Source organism: Malurus melanocephalus, unplaced genomic scaffold (assembly GCF_030028575.1).
Source record: "Malurus melanocephalus ecotype Western Australia unplaced genomic scaffold, MMel_1.1 scaffold_237, whole genome shotgun sequence".
Taxonomy (NCBI): domain Eukaryota; kingdom Metazoa; phylum Chordata; class Aves; order Passeriformes; family Maluridae; genus Malurus; species Malurus melanocephalus.
This window is the reverse complement of record NW_026623469.1, coordinates 1069528-1088877: the sequence shown is the minus strand read 5'-3', so window position 1 is coordinate 1088877 and position 19350 is coordinate 1069528. Positions and strand designations below refer to the sequence as shown.

Below are 19350 nucleotides of genomic sequence, written 5' to 3'. Positions count from 1 at the left end.
GTCTTCAAAAACAACAAGCCATGCAAGTTTATTGCAGAACTGAGCACATCTTGAATTCCTGCCTTTCAGGGGAAAATACACAGGTTTGCTGAACTTCTGAATATGATCTTCCCAACCCAGGGTGGGCTTAAAGCTAATTTTAATSAGCATACAATGCATGATGGGGGGAATACATGTTAAAGGAGGAATATGTAGGGGTCAGTTCTGAACGTCTGTACCTTTCAAGAATATCAGCCAATAGGGAAAGGAAGAGGGCAACATATGGTTGCGAGTTTAGCATAAAAGGAGGCTGCATCCTCCAAAATCTCGAGGGAGACTGCATGGAGTTATGGCCTAGTGGATTATCTCCTTTTATTCAAATAAAGTTGCAGGACTCCTGTGTCTCCTTTATAGACACTAGCTTTTCATAGTACGATTTTCCCCACATGTACTTGGTGTAGTGTACTTTTAAACCTGAAAATAAAAGTGCTGCTGCATAGTCCAGCATCTCACTGGGAATGTTTTAATAAAAGCAAAGTGAATTTATTTTTATAATTTTTTAATGTAACACCATAGGATTCTCTTTTAAATTTAAATATTTTGCCCAGATGGCACCACTGTTTATCACTAGCTACTGTTAAAGCTCTGCTAGGGCTCCCTCTTTCAGGAAGAGCGGGAATCCAARATTTACAGGTCAACCAGAGGCCCCTGCTCCAGAGAACAGGGAGCAAAYGGGATGTACTGTTGTCCCAAAATAGTTTCTTTCACTTGCTGTGCAAGAGGCAARCCCAATCACAGTCGAGTTATTTGATTTCTTTACAGTTCTGTGCAMAGTGGGACGGCTGGCCTGCATAACGACTACCAGAAACTTTTCACTACTTATATTTTCTAGAAAATGTTTACATATTGCACATTTTGAAGCAGTAGCTTCAGCTCTCGCTCTCGTTCCCCTGCTCTACTTCCCGGGCTCTGAGCCTGCAGGGGCCGAAAATGAGTCCCGACCGTGGAGCGGCGGCCTGGCCACGAACTGCAACTCCCAGCAGGCAGCGCGGCGCGCGGCCCCGGAAGCGGAACGAGCCGTTTGTCCCGCAGCAGTTGCTGGCGGGGTGCTGRGGTACGCGCTGGGCTGGCAGGGTGCTGAGGTAAGGGCGGCGCCTGCTCTTACTGCTCTTCTTCTTCCTTCTCCTCCTGCTCCTCTTTCTCTTCCTCTTCCTCCTCCGGTCACGGCGCGGGGAGCGCGACGAGGCCGGAGCTGCTCAGAGAAATGTGGCGCCGCGCCCTGCCGCGGGTTGTCTCCAGCCGGGAAGCCGGCCTGTGGCCGAGCTCCTGAAAAGGTGGTGTCGGGCCCGTGAGGCTAATGGTCCGCAGCTCAAYGCCCGTGAGAAAGGCAGTGCCTCGCCGCTTTACTCAGAGCAGCCCTAGAGGCCTTTTCAGTTGCACTGTTTTGTACTAAAAAGCGGGAGTTGGTCGCTGGGCTGAAGCGGAAGTTGTGGTTCCGTGGCCGAAAAATATTTTCCCGTGGGAAAATAGCAAGAAAAACATAATTTGGGCATTAACAAGACTCAATAAATTCTAAACCCACATTGAAACAATTTACTATCTTAAGATTTATCGAGAAACCCCTTCTCTAGAAGTGTTTCCTACCCCCAATGGCTAAGTATTTTTGACAACGTAAGTAATCCATTTTTAGTTGTGCTACTTTGGAATGATGCTGGGCAACAGTTTGCTTCTGTGATTTATATAAAAATTTAAACCTAAAGCATGAGGTTTGATTCTCCAGTTTTAAATACTTGTCTCTTTACAGTCTGGTCTCACATTATGCTGCAAAGTCACATTCAGCTTTTTGTAATTTGTCAGATGCTGATAGAAGCATTTTTTTAAATAGTGCAGTATATGAGAAAGTTAAAGTTTCTTTAACTTCAGTAACTATAGAATTCTTGTTTATACCTAACTGAAAGTTCTTATAGCTTAATTTTAGAGATATGGGAAATTTTCCTTTGTTTGTATATGAAGTTCTTTTCTCATATTTTTGATTAACAAAACTGTTGAAGTGATTGTATGGTAACTTTTCTTAGCAATAAAATCTGATTTAAATTTTTAAGGTTCAGCATAGCATCTGGATCTGTCCACGTATAAATTGTTATTTTRTTTTAAATTTTAGTGGTGTAAAAACAAAAGATTGAAAGCAAGACTGACTTATTGGAAACTGAACTTCCATTGATCCTTTTGTTCCTTCCATACAAAGCCATATGGAGACTAGTTTATGATAGAGGGCTTTGCTGGCAGAAGAAAGGCATCMCTTTAGCAGCAGTTTTGATTATGATAAAATTAAGAGATATTTCGTGGAATGTCTGTGGATTATGCTATGATACTTCTGTCTTCTGATGCAAGTCTTTTTAACATCACTGTTAACATGCCAATGCATTCCTAGTTATTTTTGGATTCACTAAGGATTTATATCACCTGAAAGGTGTAAGAATATGGGGAGAAAAGGCTGTCCTAAGGACTTCATACATCCCCGTTTCATGCTGTTTCAGTATTCCTTGATTCTCTGGCCAGTACTCAATTTTCTGCACTGGAAGACAAGAAAGAAACAGCAGTATCTTCATATATTATGCTGATTAATACTTTAATTAATAGTTCCCTAATCTCACTTTGTTATGTAACTGAATTTTCTGTTGTCTCAAGAAATAAATGTGTTTTGATTTATGAGTATCATTCACAGAAGTGTATCTATTTTTAAAAGTAATTTCTYCTATGACAGTAATTGAAGGAAGACCAAGAGAAGGGCAGGCAACACTGAAGTGACTCCATAACCCCCCCAGTTTGGTTTCAGAGTCCCATTCAGAATATGGAAGGTGGCATTACTCACCTAGCATTTGATGTCTTTAACCTTTGACCTGTCTGAAAATGAAGAAACAATTTAAAAAAAAAATCAGAAGAAACCCCTTCAGGTTCYCCTTCCATCCACTTGGAAATACGGCCTTAGACCAAAGATAGCTGAAGGCAACAGAGCTAGAACTTAAAAAGCTAATTCTGCATACATTGAATACAATTAGATCTACTGCATAAAGAAGTAAGCCATATTTTGTTCATGGATTAAAAATGGCATAATGTTAAATTTGAAGGTTTTGATTGCCCTCTGAGCAATTTAGTTGAGATAGTAGCATGCAACAGTAATGCACRAGTCTGTCATCTCAGTGAATCTGTCATTACTTTTGCAGTCATCTTATGTGATGTTTTGTAGTWCATTCTAGTCTCACAGTTTTAATTGCAGATGGAGAAGCGTTTGTATTTTGGTATCCCTAGGTAAGCCATGCCTGTTTCAGCTGATGAAACTGTGGGGAACCTGGCTGTGAGAGATGCAGTCCTAACTCCATCTGGAATTGAAGGATTTCAAGGTTTGTACCAGATGCTATTTATTGCAATTACAGACTTTGATCAGTGACTTCCTTTGCTTCCTTCTAAAAATGTTTCACAAAATGAAATTCAAATACCATTCAAAATCTGGGTTAAATTTTGAAAGGTACTGTGGCCTATTCTATGTTCAAGTTGGTTGTTATAAGAGAGAAGTTGTTGTCAGATGGTAAAAACTGGAAAACTCATTGAGCTATAACATTCATCCTTCCAGAAAGAGAATGCTTTTTTGCTGAATTGAGGACATGGTCAGATCTATTCAATAAAACGGGAACCAAAAGTGCTATGCAATTCTTACATGTTACTCARCTGCTATTAGAATGGAACTACTGGGCCTGGTCTTGTATTTGAGTCAGTTTTCAACTCTGTGAGTTAATTCTTTCAAGTTTTAAAAGAATGTGTTCACTTTGAAACAGATTGAAAAATATCTCAATGGTAATGCTTATCCTATTTTTTAGTTAGTAAGTTTGACCATTCCTGGTTGCTTGCTAAATTGTTATCTTTGCATTAGCTGGTAAGTAGTCCATGTTGCATCATCTGAATGGGTTTTTTAGTCTGTAAGAGGAATGAAAAAGGAMGTGATTAACCTGACAGTAAATCTGAAGAAATTAATCAATAGACTGAAACGAGTGTAAAATATCAAATTACTTGAAAATTTTCATTAATTATTTTTCAGAATTTCAAAATGAGTTAGACTTTGAATTATGTGTTGTTGAATGTATTGAAGTAATTTTAAATTGCTTTGGTTTGGGTAGAATCATCATCTACACAGAATGTAAAAGCTCGACAAGTTATATCACGAATCAGTCGAGAAGAATTGGAAGACAGATTTCTTCGTGTACATGATGACCACATCCTACTCAAACAGTATGCAAATAAGCAAGAGGAGAAAATTAAAAGGTATGGAGTTTAATACTTTTATTTTAACTCACAGTGCCTTTTTGTCCCTTTTAAGTGTTATCAACAAATTAAAAATCCTGCTGATTTTTGTCAGAGCACTTTTAAATGCAGTAGCAAAAATCACCCACTGGAAGTGATTTTTGTATTGATTTCTCTGAGTATGTTGTCTCTGAGTTGTCTTTCTCAGTTGTCTCTGAGTATGTGAGATGGTTTTTGCAGTGAACCCTATTAGATTACTATATACAGAGGTGCATCACTGTCAGCTACATCAAAGTTGGTACCTTGGGCTCCCAGCTACGCTGGCAGAGTACAAATATAAAAGGTGTTCTGGGAATTGAACRGCAGGCTGTAGAAGCCTAAGGGTTTCATTCTAGAGTYGAAATGGTCTRTACAGAGAGATTCTGCCCCTTTTTYGTCCCTRTGTGTTCTTGAAGAAGTTGACYAGCACCTACTTTTTATTGGTGAGTTAGCACTAGAATATCTTTATAATCATTGCTTCTTTATTCAGTGTAATAGATAACTTCAGTGAAGAAGTCCCAAGTAACATGGGGAGCACAGCACCCAGTTTGCGCAAAAATATATAAACAACTTTAGGCTGRTTATTGAACTTAGTGTGCTAAGATCTGTGTGCTAATCTTTGCCAGCACTTACTGTGGTGGCAAACCAATCTGAACTCTGCAGAAATGTTTGTAGTATTACGATATTGCAGGAGGTCTGATTAATACCAGAACACTGACTATGTGTTCACATTGTGCTAATTGTTAACATAGTATTTCTACATCTAAGCCAGCTTCTGGTGAGGAGTTAATRAATTCATCAAAGGGTAGCTGAAAATATTGCCTATTTCATACTTTAAAGCCCAAAACATTATTTTTTTTGAGTGAGTATTCAGTGAGCCAGGTCCAGTTGACCAGCATTACATCATTTCCATCTTATCTGTCAGACTGTGGTCAAATACAAGCTGGTAGAACTAACGAATTGTTTCCTTATTCCAAATGGCAGTTCTTATGTTTCTGTGCACTGAAAATACCACTCATCATCCACTTACATCAGGTGGGTGTACTCATAGTCCAGTTGGGCAAAATGACGTACAGTGTCCAAATTAGCATACCTGAATAAATATTTTAAGGCACAGAAATTAAAAATACAGTGTTTGTTTAGATTTTCAATGAAAAATCTTAAGCTAAGTATCTTTCCTAGCATCTCTCATGTCTGAGCCCTTGTTACTAAAAGTTTGGAATTAATTTCCAGTAGAGTTGCATTGAAAAAACCAAATAAACAAAAAACAGGCTTACAGGCTTCTTCTGTGACATCCTAAAGTTATTATGGATTTTTTTTAATTTCACTTTCGTTCTTYTAAGTAGAAGCATCTGTCCAGAAGTATCCAAAAATAAAACAAGCCCCTTTAAACAAATTGCRCCCTTATTTTTAGTTTTCTCACTGGCCCTTCAAAAGTAGATTTCCTGTAAACCAGATACAGATCTTGAATATGTGTGGCCAATTTTGTGAAGTCTTGAACTTGTTTCTCATCAAAGCCACTTTCCTTTCTCCCCTTCTCCCTTTCTCCCTTTCTCCCCTCTCTCCTTTTTTTTCTCTTCCTGTCTCTCCTTTTCTTTCTCTTCCCCTCTCCTTCCTCTTCCCCTCTCCTCTCTCTCTCTCATTCCCTTTTTCTACTCCCCTCCCCTCTCCTTCTCCCTCTTCCAGGTATTTTCCATTACCACTAGATATATTTTTGTTCTTGTATATKACATCACTCCCATGTGCTCTCTCTGCCTTTTGTTGTAGCTTACCAATGTTTATCAAAACATTGGAAATGAGAAGTACWGCTAGAGATGCCAAAAGCAAAATTGTTACCTTTTTAAAGCTAGATGAGAGCTGTACGCTCTGTATCTAATTATACTCTTCAGCTTCAGTGCTGCGGCAGGAGAAGGATGMGAGCACTCAATATGAGTGATAAAGCAAGCTYCAGCTTTATTCGTGTCACACCCTGRTTATATATGCTCATAGTTAATTATGCCTACTTGCTACAATATTATTGGCTAAGCACAGAAAGYTACATTTTCATTTCACTMCCCTCTTYGATTCTTGTTTTCATAGATCTCTCTCATTGTTTTCACTGCAAGCTGCTTTCTCAGTAYTTTCTCAACAGCCCAAGGACACACAGCCCTTGACAMTTATCCTTATCAGCATTCCTTGCATTTCTTGGAGCCTAGGCAGCTATCATCTTAGACTTTGTTTTGCTCACACAAGGCCTGCAATAATCTATGGCCCTGCCATTCTTCAACAATTCCTCCTTTTGCTTTTTGTGYGAGCAAAACATTTTCACTTTTATTGCGAACCTGCTTCATAATGCACCCATATGCAATCCTAACGATTATAGTAAATGCTRTCATAAATCCTACTAACCGCAAGCCTTCCTTAAGCAATTCACAAAGCTAACCCCTAATTCCCCAGCCCTTAAAAACCTCATTAATCTCAATTATCTACTGTCTGATTCCAGTTGCTGTTGTTACATGTGGGTACCAATGATGAACATGGCCACTTGTCCACAGGCACGGCGACTAGGCATGTGGAAAATGGATTGCCTGGTGAAGTCAAAGCCAGACAAATCSCCTCYTGTCCAGTTAAATTGGCCATGGTGACCCATATGTTAACCTTTGGTTGAGGTGGAAGCCACAGTGCTGCTGTTGGGATSGGTATGACCRTCRCCATCACCAAGGCTGCCAGCCACCGCTTTAGTCCATTTGGCAGGGACCCACTGCGTACCTGTGGGCGTAAGCGCACACATGTAACTGTGCCCTACATATTTCACTTCTGCTGGGTCTTGCCATTGACCTGTTTGTGGGTCACGATACATAACCATCATAGGTGCCTTCTGGTCTGCAGCTGCAATTCGACCATGCACCTGTGCAGGAGGAAATTCCTGATCTGAAAAAATGCACAAATAATTTAGTACAAACAAAGTTTTAGACAATTTTTCATGAACATCGTGGACATCATCAAATTTGTCTGAATMTCGCTTCAAAGTCTGGTTTATTCTCTCAATGACAGCCTGTCCCGTTGCAGAATGGGGGATACCAGTTACAAGTTTAATTCCCCATTGCTGGCTAAAGYGACGCATCCTCTCACTTATATAGGTGGGCCCATTATCGATTTTTAATTGTTGGGGCACCCCCATAACGGCAAAACAGCTTGTTAAATGGCGTATTACGTGAGAGGCTTTTTCCCTGTTTGGGCTGTAGCCCACACAAATCTGCTATATGTATCAACTGTTTCATGTACATATTTCAATTGGTCATACTGAGGCACATGGGTAATATCCATCTGCCAGAGCTCACAAGGCCCCAAACCTCAGGGATTCACCCCAATACCCAAACCGGGGCCATGATGACTGCAGCTGGGGCATGCTTTAACCATGCTTCTTGCTTCATCAATCGGTATCTTAAACTGGCGAAAAAGTCCGTTCRCATTTTGATGGAAGGTGTTGTSAGCCTCTCTGGCCTTAACAAATTCGTTTAGTGGTACTGCAACAGAAACCAAAGAGTCCGCTCTTTCATTGCCTTCTCCTAGGCCTTCTCACCATTTATGACTCTTTATGTGAATAATAGCGTAAGCACATATCCGTTGTCGGATTGCTGCTTGAAACTGCCGCGATAGTTCGAATAACCGCTGATTGCGACAGTCCTTGAGCCTGGCATCTTCAATGCGCTGCACTATGCCCGTAACATATAAGGAATCGGACACCACATTTAGCTTGGTGGCATTCCACTGCAAAAAGGTCCATACCACAGCAGATATTCTAAAGTTTGCAGTGAATCCTCAGGTTCTGCATTTAGCAACTGGTGGTGCCACTTGCCCTCCTTGAACCAAGTAGCAGCTGCACGACAGGATTTCCTCCCAGCATCCGTAAACACAGTTATAGCGTTAGGCAAAGGCTGTTCACTTCTCTTCACTATGATGAGSCATTCCTGTTGACTGGCCCATCGGAGTGTGGTGCATTGCAGCTCATCGATCTTGATATCCATAGCCTGGTCCARCAGGCTGACTTGAAATGCTGGTGAGTGCAGCAGATACCAATCCAAGTCCTTACATTTAATGGCAAATATATGGTGGTAGGTTCCRTGCCAGATAGCTGCAGTACCCTGATGCGCCCTTTCTGTATAAGCTCAGCCAAATTTTCAATTTTTTGTTGTATGGTCATTTTAGGCCATTCCAATATCCTGACCTCTCCCTTTTTCTTTTTGCACTGCGTCAGTGCACCAAGGAGTTGATTCGGACCATTCAAAATAGTAAGGTCAATAGGTAAGTCAGGGTCACGGCGATCCACCCACTGTGACATTATGGCTGAGCTGATACATTGTATCACAYGCAACTGTTCCTCTGTCAGCAAGAGCTTAGGCAAGGGGTCGGTTCCTTTTAGTAAGGGTCGCAAGGCATCTAGGTCCTCATTCAAATGCTGATTACAGGTCATAACCATTGCAGATCACCAAGGAAGCGCTGCGCATCGTGTAAGGTAGTCAGTTGGACATTAATTTGCAGTTTCTGTAGCCGAATTTGACCGTCTGTGATTTGCCATCCGAAGTATTGCCAGGCTGGCACACGCTGAACCTTCTCAGGTGCGATGACCAGTCCTCGAGTATGAAGCTGTTGTACCATCTCAGCTTCCTGGTGTGCCATGAATGCATGCTGTTGCGCCAACAKAATGTCATCCATGTAATGGTAAATYATAGTGTCTTCCCAAGTCTCTCAAAGGGGTTGCAACGCGTGGTCGACGAACAACTGGCACAGTGTGGGACTATTTTTCATGCCTTGTGGCAACACAGTCCATTCAAATCACTGAGCTGGAGCCCCTCGTGTGGATGGCAAGGTGTGCAAACCGTTGGGTATCTGCAGGGTGTAATTTAACGGTAAAGAAGCAGTCCTTTAAGTCARTGATCAACAGGTGCCATCCTCTCGGGACCATTGCTGGATTTGGAAGTCCTGGCTGTAAGGCTCCCATAGCTTGCATTTGAGAGTGAACAGCGCGCAGATCATACAGTAAATGATATTTCCCAGATTTCTTTTTGATGACAAAAATCGGGGTATTCCAAGGGCTCATGGRTGGTTGCAAATGACCCTGTTGTAACTGTTCTGTGACCAGGGCTTGTGCCTGTTCCAGACTTTCCTATTTCAGCGGCCACTGCTCAACCCACACGGGTGCATCTGTTAGCGATGTCAGCTGGATCGGGAAAGTCCATTCTACRGTGACCGCTCCTAAAAAGCTTTGTCTGTTAACACAACTCCCAGCTGGTCAAGCAGATCTCGGCCAGTCAAGGCATTGACGCCCGTGGGAAGCAGCATAATTGTCATGTAGATGGATGCAGTGCRGCCGTCAACAGTCACCTGCGCTTGGCTGGTACTGCGCTGAATAGGGGCAGCACCTCCAACCCCTTCCACCCCATTTAAGGTTGGCTGACAAGTCCATTGAGGTGGCCATTTTTTGGAGCACATAATAGTTATGTCAGCACCTGTATCCAGTAAAGCACTCATCTGCACGTGCTCATTGCCAATACTCCATGTAGAATTTATCACGGGTCTGYGATTCATAGGACTGGTGAGCAACACGAGACCTCCAGTGGAACCAAAACCTGTTTCGCCCCTCTCAATCTCGCCGGTGGATCACATTTCTGCAGTTAACTGTGGCACTGGGACCAGTTGAGCCCAGTGAGAGATATGATACTACTGCCCCTTGAGGTATGAATGGGGGGGAAACAGAGTCTGTGCCACAATATGGATTTTTCCAGTATAATCTGCATCAATAACTCCGGGAAGAATAAAAAGTCCTTTAATTCCACTGGATGAGCGACCAAATAATAACGCTCCTTGAGGTTGACCATTAATAACGACAGGTCCTTTTATAGCCGTGGGAATCTTAGTCGGCTGCTGATCAATCAAGGTAATACCTATTGCGGATGCCAAGTCCAAGCAGAGACTCCCTCTGGTGGCGGGCCGCAGACCGAAGGTAGGTTGCAGGCACTGACTGGGGGGGATCTGGCAGGGGGCATTAACTGCGTGGGAGCCACTACTGTTGTCCGCGTGCGGTGGCCAGTCGTGCTCCGCTGTCCGTTTCCCGACCGTCTGCAGGCCTCAGTACTGATTGTTCTTGTTGCAACAAGTACACCACACTGCCTTATTGCACTGCKGTCGCATATGTCCTTCTTCACCTCATCGAAAACATCGGGGGGCCTGCCATTTCTCTTCTGCTGCGCTGGGGCCGAGGGATTGGATTGCAGAGGAGCCAAAGCTGCAAACGCTTGCGTCTGAGCCTGTACTATTTCTCTACCCATTTCTCTCACCGCCTCTACTGACGTCGCATGTAGTCCTACTGGCACCCTGCTCATTCAGTCTAACATTGCCTCAATACCTGTGTCCCCTGGGAGAGTAAAATAGCCTTAGTTGCTGCATTACAATTTTCCATCACATATGATGCAACAATGCACCTTTCGTCCATTCTGGCGCATCAGACAGATTGATGGCCGTTGTAACCCTGTCTACAAAGGAGGCAAAAGGCTTGTCTCTCCCCTGCTTGATGGATATGTAAGAAGGTGTTGGAGGTGAGGTGCGGACCATATTGATTGCCTGGCGAGCTAGGCTCATTGCCTCCAAACAGATGTCAGGGCCTATCTGCAGCTGCCCCGTTCCCATTAATTGCTCTACAGTTAACGTCCGCTAGACGATCGTTCTGATCCTAGGTGTATGAGCGGAAATCTCGCACAGTCTGTTCCGGTGAGCTTACCATAACAACTGCTGCAACTGCGTCATAATCATCCRCATGATTCCCTTAATATCCTCTGGGCATAACACCCCACTGCCCCAGGTGTAGTTTATCATTTGTCTAGTAGGTTCACTATGCAATCCAGATTCGTTAACCGTACTCCTTAGCTGCGTTAGCAACTTCCAATCTATCAGTTGATGTTCCCTCTGCATATTTCCTGCCCCATCTACTGTATATGTGACAGGAAAGGCTTGTAACTCAYGTATATCCTTCWGCAGATCATACTGCCAATTTTCCAATGCCTGCCTGGTCACCTCCCCCATTCAATAACACGACTTTGCACAGTATTCCCCTTTTTATCACTCTGGGTGCACTCTCTCCATGTCCGTTTGCTGTCCTGACTGACTCCCTCTGGGGCCTCTGCCTCCCTCTTAGAATTCACAATCTCTTCCTTCTCCTGCATAGGAGGGGCAGCTGGTTCGACATTCCCTCCTCCCTAGGGATTATCAGTCTTTCTACGAACAACGGTTATGGAACCCCAGTGGGGGGARCAGAGGTATAATCCACTCCTATAGTTAGCATTCCAGGGGCAGGGTCGCTAGTTCCCAATTTCTCTGTGGCTACCGCAGCCATGCGTTTCTCGGACTTATACGGTTGTAAACAATTTATAACATCCCTCCATGGTTTCATAAGTTTTTTAGCGGCTTTATCCTCATCTATAGCCACATCCCACAAACAGTCTCCAAGCTTATGCCACTCCTGTTCCTCAAATAGGGTATTCGGGTCCTGAAAACAACCCTTTARTCTCCCCAGCGTCACTAAACCTGTCAATTGCTTAACGCAATCAGCTCCTATCCCCCCCCTTTTCTAAAAAGCATTGCAACGAATCAAGGGCTACCTCTYGATCCATTTCAGCCGGCATCATCAATGGGATCTGTCTCCCAAGTGCAGCCTTATCAGGGTTAGCCCCAGCAGATGGTGGACCCCTCTCGGATGGCCCAAGCGTTCGGACCYCAGCTTTTCAAAGTCTGGCGATCTGCGCTTCCCGGTGCTGCTACTGAGGCTTCTCCTCTCGCACCACACTCCTRGCTCTAAGTGTCCCGTGGCATTGGGAGTCACCATTTGCCGTGGCAGGGGAAGGATGCGAGCACTCARTATGAGTGATAAAGCAAGCTTCAGCTTTATTCGTGTCACATGCTGGTTATATATGCTCATAGTTAATTATGCCTACTTGCTACAATATTATTGGCTAAGCACAGAAAGYTACATTTTCATTTCACTMCCCTCTTYGATTCTTGTTTTCATAGATCTCTCTCATTGTTTTCACTGCAAGCTGCTTTCTCAGTAYTTTCTCAACAGCCCAAGGACACACAGCCCTTGACAATTATCCTTATCAGCATTCCTTGCATTTCTTGGAGCCTAGGCAGCTATCATCTTAGACTTTGTTTTGCTCACACAAGGCCTGCAATAATCTATGGCCCTGCCATTCTTCAACACTTCAGTTCCTTTTCTGAAGCACATTGGTCATACTTACCCAGAATAAAACTGAGTATGGTAATAGAAACTATTGAGTCCCTTTTTTGGGAGTACTTCTTAAATATCTCCATTGATATATTTTAGACACATTGAAAATGAAAATATATTTAAATCCTAAAATTATCATTCTTTCAATAGTTTAATGTTTTGTCAAATTGTAGCTTTTACAATGTGCCCCATCCTAAACATCCCAAATCTGTAACTTAACAGCATGCAGAGGTTCCAGTATAAGGTTCTGTGTTAATAGTCAAGCAGTCTGGGGAACGTGTCCTTCCTTTACTAACCATAAATTATAAGCCTTAGGAAACTGTTATTTGTCAGGGTTATATAGCAGTTTGCTGCACAGTTGTTTCAATTATCTTCAAGGAGTTCTTCACAGGCAGCARTAGTTGCATCAAAACTTGGAATTTATTATCATGAAGTCTTCACAGTGGTTATGTTCCTTTCAACAGAATGCTTTTTATGCTGACTTTTCACATTCTTTTTAATATTTTTTTATTGTTTTTATCTGTTTTCCCCAGAATGACCACCAAGTTAACACGCCTCATTAATGATAAAAGAAAATGTGACCAGGTTGGCAGTGGATCTAAGCGGCTGGGTCAGGCTCTGGAGCTGGAAGAAATGATTGAACATTTGCGAGAAAGAGTTCGTGAGCTTGAGAAACAAAATGAGACCCTCCGCAACAAACTCATTTCAACTAAACAGCAGCTCCAGATTCAAGGCCATAGACCTTGTCTATACAGCTCTGTTCAGTCTCGTGTGAACACAGGTCTCAAAAAAGAGAGTGAGGCAGCCGGCATACCAGAGCACACCAAGAAGGGTATAACTCACATTTATTAAAAACAGTGAACTCTTTGATTGTTCTTGAAACYATGAGTCTGAATTCTGAAAGATTTTTAGTGCAGATCAGAAAATATGCAGAACAATTATCCAAAAATGAAATGTCCGGAAAAAAATCAGGATAGTTGAGCTGTCTCTAAGGTATTAAGCAACAACAAAATAATAAATATAGTTTCCTGTATCTGCTTTGTGTTTGTCTGATTTAAAAATACCATGGAAAGCTCATTCAAATGTCTTAATCAGGTATGAAAGTTCACTAAATACTTGCTTCCTTTATTGAGTGCAACCTTCTAAGAAATACCTTGATTTGAGTAAAAGTAAACAAAAAATACATATTCTAGGTGTGTATATATATATATATATATACACACATCCGTGTGTATATATGTATATATATGTACATATGCATATAGAACACACACATATATCACAATTACCAGTACCTTAAAATAATACTTAAAGATCAAAATTCAAAATAGCTCAAGTTAATGGAGCAAAATAGCTTAGTTGTTTTCAGGCATTTTGGGAAAGTGCTGGTATCATTGTACCTTGAACCTAAAAGATTCAGTTTTTGGGATTGAGGGATGGCTTTAATGCTGTCTTTGAAATGAAATGTGTTTGGTCCAATCTCAAAATTTGGCTATTTTTTTCTTGCTGAGACTAGAAGAAAAGCATGGAGAAACAATTGCTTTTGCTTCTAAAGTAACGATTCTKCCTTAATTTCTCACTTCTCTTCTTCACAATGGGTTTAGGATGCTTCTAAACAACACAAGAAAATTATCTGCACTGCTACTAAAAAATGGTCCTAATAGTTGCATGTTTGGGTGAATGATAGGTAGAGTATTGCAAAGAATATGCTGAAAAAAAGTGATTACAAGTCCATATTCCTGTCTAATACTGGTAGTTTTCTTTGAAGACACAATCTCTGTTTTCTGTCTTTGAAAGTAAAATCTTCTAAAAAAACTTCCAGGACCTGTTTTTAACATTTTGCTTTAACGCTATTCTGCATCGTCCATCCTTCAGATTTTATAGCAGCTATGTTGTACATACTCTGATTGTTTATTTCTTTGTGATTTTGGTGTAAAAATACTWTTTATTGCATCTATGCAGAAGTTGCAATTGTTTGTACTATGTAGATTGTTGGCTTGTTAAAAGCTTTTTCATTCAGCATGACAAAARATTACCTTTTTTTGTTTTCAGGAATGAGATTTCAGAGTTTAGAAGTGAGCTCACCTGATCTTGTGCTTCCCAAAAACATACAGAGTTTGCTTGAGGATTCAAGAGCTGAAATAAGAAATCTGTATGATTTTCATATTACTTACTTTTTTGTCATTGTTATTCCTAAAACTTACGGTTTCCTTGAAGAAAGCAAGTATATATTTTCGGAAGTTTTTTTTTCTGAAAAGTGGTTGGATCTGACAACAATAACACTGGTAACAATGCAGAAATGTTTTGTGATAAGGAAAATGGGATCAGAGATTTAGAATGCAAAATGTCAGTACATAAGAATGTGGCAGGAAGTTAAAATTGGTCTGCAGTAGTGAGCCTCTCTTTGCTAGGATGCACTGCTGCCTAGTTTATTAGAGGTCAAAGCTGACAAAAGCAGAAAGGTCCTTAGCTGCAAAATTTTTACCAGTGTAAGTCCTAAAATGTGCACCATCACGCAWGTGGTGACTATGTGAATGTGTTTTGTTGATGCATTTAGGTTCACTTCTAAAGGCAGATAGATTTTACGGATAAGTGCAAAAAGCATGGTATTGGGATAGTTCTGTAAAATGATTTTGATTCTCTCTTGTATTTTGAAGTTTGGGTTGTAATTGAACTGCACATTTTAACTGAAATTGAAACGCATAAAACATCCTTGATGTAGAGATTGCATGAGAATAAAGAGGTGTTATATAGGCTGGAGAAAAGGTAGTTACCATCTAAATTAAAGATATTGAAGTCTGATTAGGACATTTTTCTTCTCTAAATTGTATGTTTAGAACCTGGGTTTTCTAAAAGCTGTTTATTTCCATAGTGATTTACTTAAATTAGTTTATCGTTTACGTTCTCTGTAAATGCTAAATTTAAATGGGCAAGCTAAGTTTAGAAATAATGGATTAATGTGCAGTCATTTATTTTGAGCCCAAAGTTTTGTWAACACAAAGACTAACTGGATTCATAGGAAACAATTGTAAAGAAATACTTTTATCAATTGCATTTACTGGATAAATTCCACTGCTTAGGAGACATCTTTTGTTGGGGTTTTTTTCATTTGTTTGTGGTTTTTTGGTGTAGATTTTCCTATTTCAGAATAAAAGCTTACAAATTACTTTCAATGCTCCATCCATTGAAGATCTCCTAATTTGGTGATAGCTAGTAAAGGTGGTTTGCTTTTGAGAAACATTGGTGCTGATGGATTAGAGAGAAGATACTTCTAGTACAGAGGAAAAGAAACTCTGARCAGTGTTTTCAGTGAGGTTCTGCTAAACATTATTCCGTCCACAGAAACATTTCTCTTGAGAATTTGTGTTGTGTTTTCATAGCAATTTAAACTCAYAAGCCTCTTGTGATGTATGTTAATTAGAAATACAGATTTTGCAGAACAATTAAAGTATTGTTTACTTGAGTATTCTTTGTTTTTCTTAGAAAAATTACGTAGCTGGTTTTGAAATGGAGGATGCTTGTACTTGCAGGGAGACTGTCATTGAGTCCCAAAGAAAACATATTGAGGAACTAGAACATGCCAGAGAGATTCTTGTGAGTCAGCTAAGAAGGAAAGAAAAGGAAATTGAAGAATCTCTCTTACGGCTGAAAGAGCGGGGTACAGCAAGCCAAAGGTATTGTGAGAACTTAAAATCACTGTAGTAGAAGCATTAGAAGAGCTATGTCATAATATTTATTTATAGCTGTGGAAGTTACTGCTTCTGTAAAAGAATCTGTGCCTTATTCATTTTTGTTCCTTTGGTGAAACCAAGTCATAAAATGTTTTGCCAAATAGCATGGATCATTCTAAGCAAGGAGATAGTTACAAAAATAAGTTATGATGTTTTTTCACAAGTAAACCAGTTCATAATTATAATTTTAGAGAATTCTTTTCCAGCTGATACAGATTCAATTGAAATTCAGGTAATAAAATTTTAATCATCTATTGTTCCTTCACTTTAATTCTTATAAAATTTTAGATACAGGTTCACAGTGGACAGTTTAATGTTCACTAACACTCAATAATTTGGAATATACAAATAGTAGAAAAATACTGGCTCTTTCTGTTGTTGCAGAAAATGTCAAGATAAACCCTCCAGCACTGTTTTTAGTATTAGAGAGCAGCATTACTTTATTCACAGTCCTGGGTGCATAAGGAGASGTCCTCCCATGATGCATGCACACTTTCAAAACTTTTCACTATTTATACATTTTAGCAAAGAAATTAATGTTCATTGGCTCTAAATTACATMATTCTCTTCATTGATTGGTATTCTGTCTTCTATTGATTATTGATTTCTTACTCTCATGCTRATTAATCCACATTTTCAGTCTTTTTATTACCTTATTTCCAGATATGGAGAGTTTTCATTACAAATGCTGAGTTTCTTCTTTATCTTCTGTTTTCTTCAACATATCCTTGAAGGCTGCAAATTCTTCATTCTTGGTGTCCAATTTCAGCAATACCTCTCCTCCAGACTTTGTTCATTGAAGCATATCAGGGAGTAGTTARGCAAAACTTAAAAGTTTTAGTGATTTTCTCAAGCTGTTCTAACAGTAACAGTCTGGACARAAAAAAACTTTGCTATGTTCTAAGTAGAGTAAAATATTAAACTGTTTACGAATGATACACTGCTTATGAGTAATTAAAACAAATTATTAAAAAGGTAATGAAAACCACTAATAAGAAAAATTATTTAGGAAAATTACATCTTCTCCAATTCTGTAATGGCAGATYAGCAAAGTTTTGAAGGAATATGATATAGCTGTGTGGTAAAACAGACAAACATGCATATGAAATGTATTTCACAATAAAGCTTCCATTAGATTAACCTCTTTTCTTTCTCTTTCTTCTCCTTGCACTTTTGTCAAAATACATATAAAATTATATACATTTCRCATATATCTTCCTTCTTTAACTGTTTCAGTTTCAGACTGTTGCCTTTAACTGTGTTAAGAATCTAGTATGACGCAATCCTGCATTCCTTACTCATTTGATCTCAGTGACAGTTCTACRTGGCTGAGAAATATGTGGTCGGTTCTTTTAACTGCCTTTCAAGGGAGGGAGCCCATTATTATGTGTGAGCATTCTTTTGTGCATCAGTGGTGCTACATAAACTACATGATGGTAGCTATTAAATTTTTCATCATGTCATAAATTACCTAATGGTAGCTATTAAATTATTCACAAAGTCATCTCTCCCCTTTTCAGAATTTGCTTCATATAATTTAAATAAGTCAAAGAAGTCATTTTCATAAATAATTCCTCTCACTGTGCCTTCACTGTGAATTCAGAAAAGACTGAATTTTTTTAAAATTTTTTGAAAATAGTCTRCTACAATGAACTTTTATGCTTCAGATAAATGCAGCAGGAAGAACCTGAACATAACATCTAAATTCTATGTCAGCAACCACATATKTGTGAGACATTTAAGTTGTTTTAAAGTTCATGTTCTATGTAATTATAATTTTTTATCTTCTTTGCATCAGCAGAGAAGAAACTGTCAACACTGGAATACTGGAGGAGAAAAAAAGGAAATTTGGATGACCAGTAAGGTCATCTTAGTTAATCTTGGTAGCTTATGTCCTAGAATTTTGGTACAACTGATAGCTTTTTCTTGCATTTTATATGGCTTGTCAGTTACCTAGTTGCATAACTATCCAAAGGCAGTTAATCTGAAATTCTTGTATGGTGCCAAAAGGACATAATAAATGTTCTTCTACCAATCTTCATGTAGCACCATTTGATCTTGGCCTGCTGTTAACAGAATCAGGTTACTTTCCACCCTTAGGAAAACATTCCTTATTCTACTACTTGATCAAGAAATTCTTGAGACTGAAATAATTGTAGTTTCCAAGTAGTAAAGCAGCCACAGTTAAGAATCATTGATCCATTAGTGGTAAGGAAGGGAAATACTAATCTCAAGTCCTCTAACCACAAGAAATTCAGTAATATTTTAAAGTTGCCTTTGCASCTTCACTGCAGTTTCTCTGTAACAACACAAGAGCTACATGACAGAGCTGAATTCATATGTGGTGTACTCAATGAGATTATTATTGTAATGTGGCTGAAATCAATGTTTCATTCAGTATTTAATTAGAGATTGCTTGGGGATTGTTTCAGAAGTATGTAATTGTGCCTTAAAGGAGAAACTTGGCCTATGGGCTACTAGACTAAACACATTTTCTTTGAGTACGAAATTTTAACAGCATTTACCTTGACCATTTATAATTTAAAGGTGGCCAAAACCATAATAACTTTGTGATTCGCAGTTATAATTTGTACATCTGTGATGCACAGTGTACAAGGGAAAACATTAATTCTCARTCGTAATACATTTTGCATATAGCTGGCTTCAGATAACTTGATAGCCTGTGGAATTTTCCAAGGACATTTTTAAAGCCATCCCATTATGCATTTGTGAAACAGGTATTTGGTATTTGCACATGTCTGTGCATTTTCTTTATGTGTGTTTTGGTTGGTTGGTTTTTGTCAGTTTTTAATTACTTTTGATTTTTTTGCTGCAATATGACTGGATTTAAAGCTATTAGATATGTGGATTTTTGGACAGGACTGTCATAGCTAATGCACTCGTGACTTCTGTGTTTGCATTATAGCACTTCAAAACTAGATTAAAATGTGGAGCACATTAATCATTATGCATTATTGAAAGGACTTTGAGACAATACAGCATGTATAAAATTTGCTGAATTCTATCAATAAAAAACCCAAACTG

The 19350-nt window shown here is 39.7% G+C and overlaps 1 protein-coding gene across 10 annotated transcripts in view; it reads left to right on the top strand.

Moving 5' to 3' along the window:
• The first annotated feature begins 1055 nt into the window (after positions 1 to 1055).
• RPGRIP1L (RPGRIP1 like) overlaps positions 1056 to 19350 on the top strand; it is a 61752-nt gene continuing 43457 nt past the window's right edge. For 5 of the 10 annotated variants that reach the window (XM_057375010.1, XM_057375012.1, XM_057375009.1 and 2 more), the window contains exons 1-6: positions 1056 to 1121; positions 3245 to 3380; positions 4152 to 4296; positions 13108 to 13406; positions 14627 to 14726; positions 16105 to 16248. In XM_057375010.1, coding sequence (XP_057230993.1) covers positions 3296 to 3380; positions 4152 to 4296; positions 13108 to 13406; positions 14627 to 14726; positions 16105 to 16248 — 773 coding nt within the window. In that variant the 5' untranslated portion in view covers positions 1056 to 1121; positions 3245 to 3295. Of the gene's footprint in view, positions 1122 to 1174; positions 1651 to 3244; positions 3381 to 4151; positions 4297 to 13107; positions 13407 to 14626; positions 14727 to 16057; positions 16249 to 19350 lie in introns of those variants that run through there. The other 5 variants (XM_057375007.1, XM_057375008.1, XM_057375006.1 and 2 more) reach the window with 5 other exon arrangements.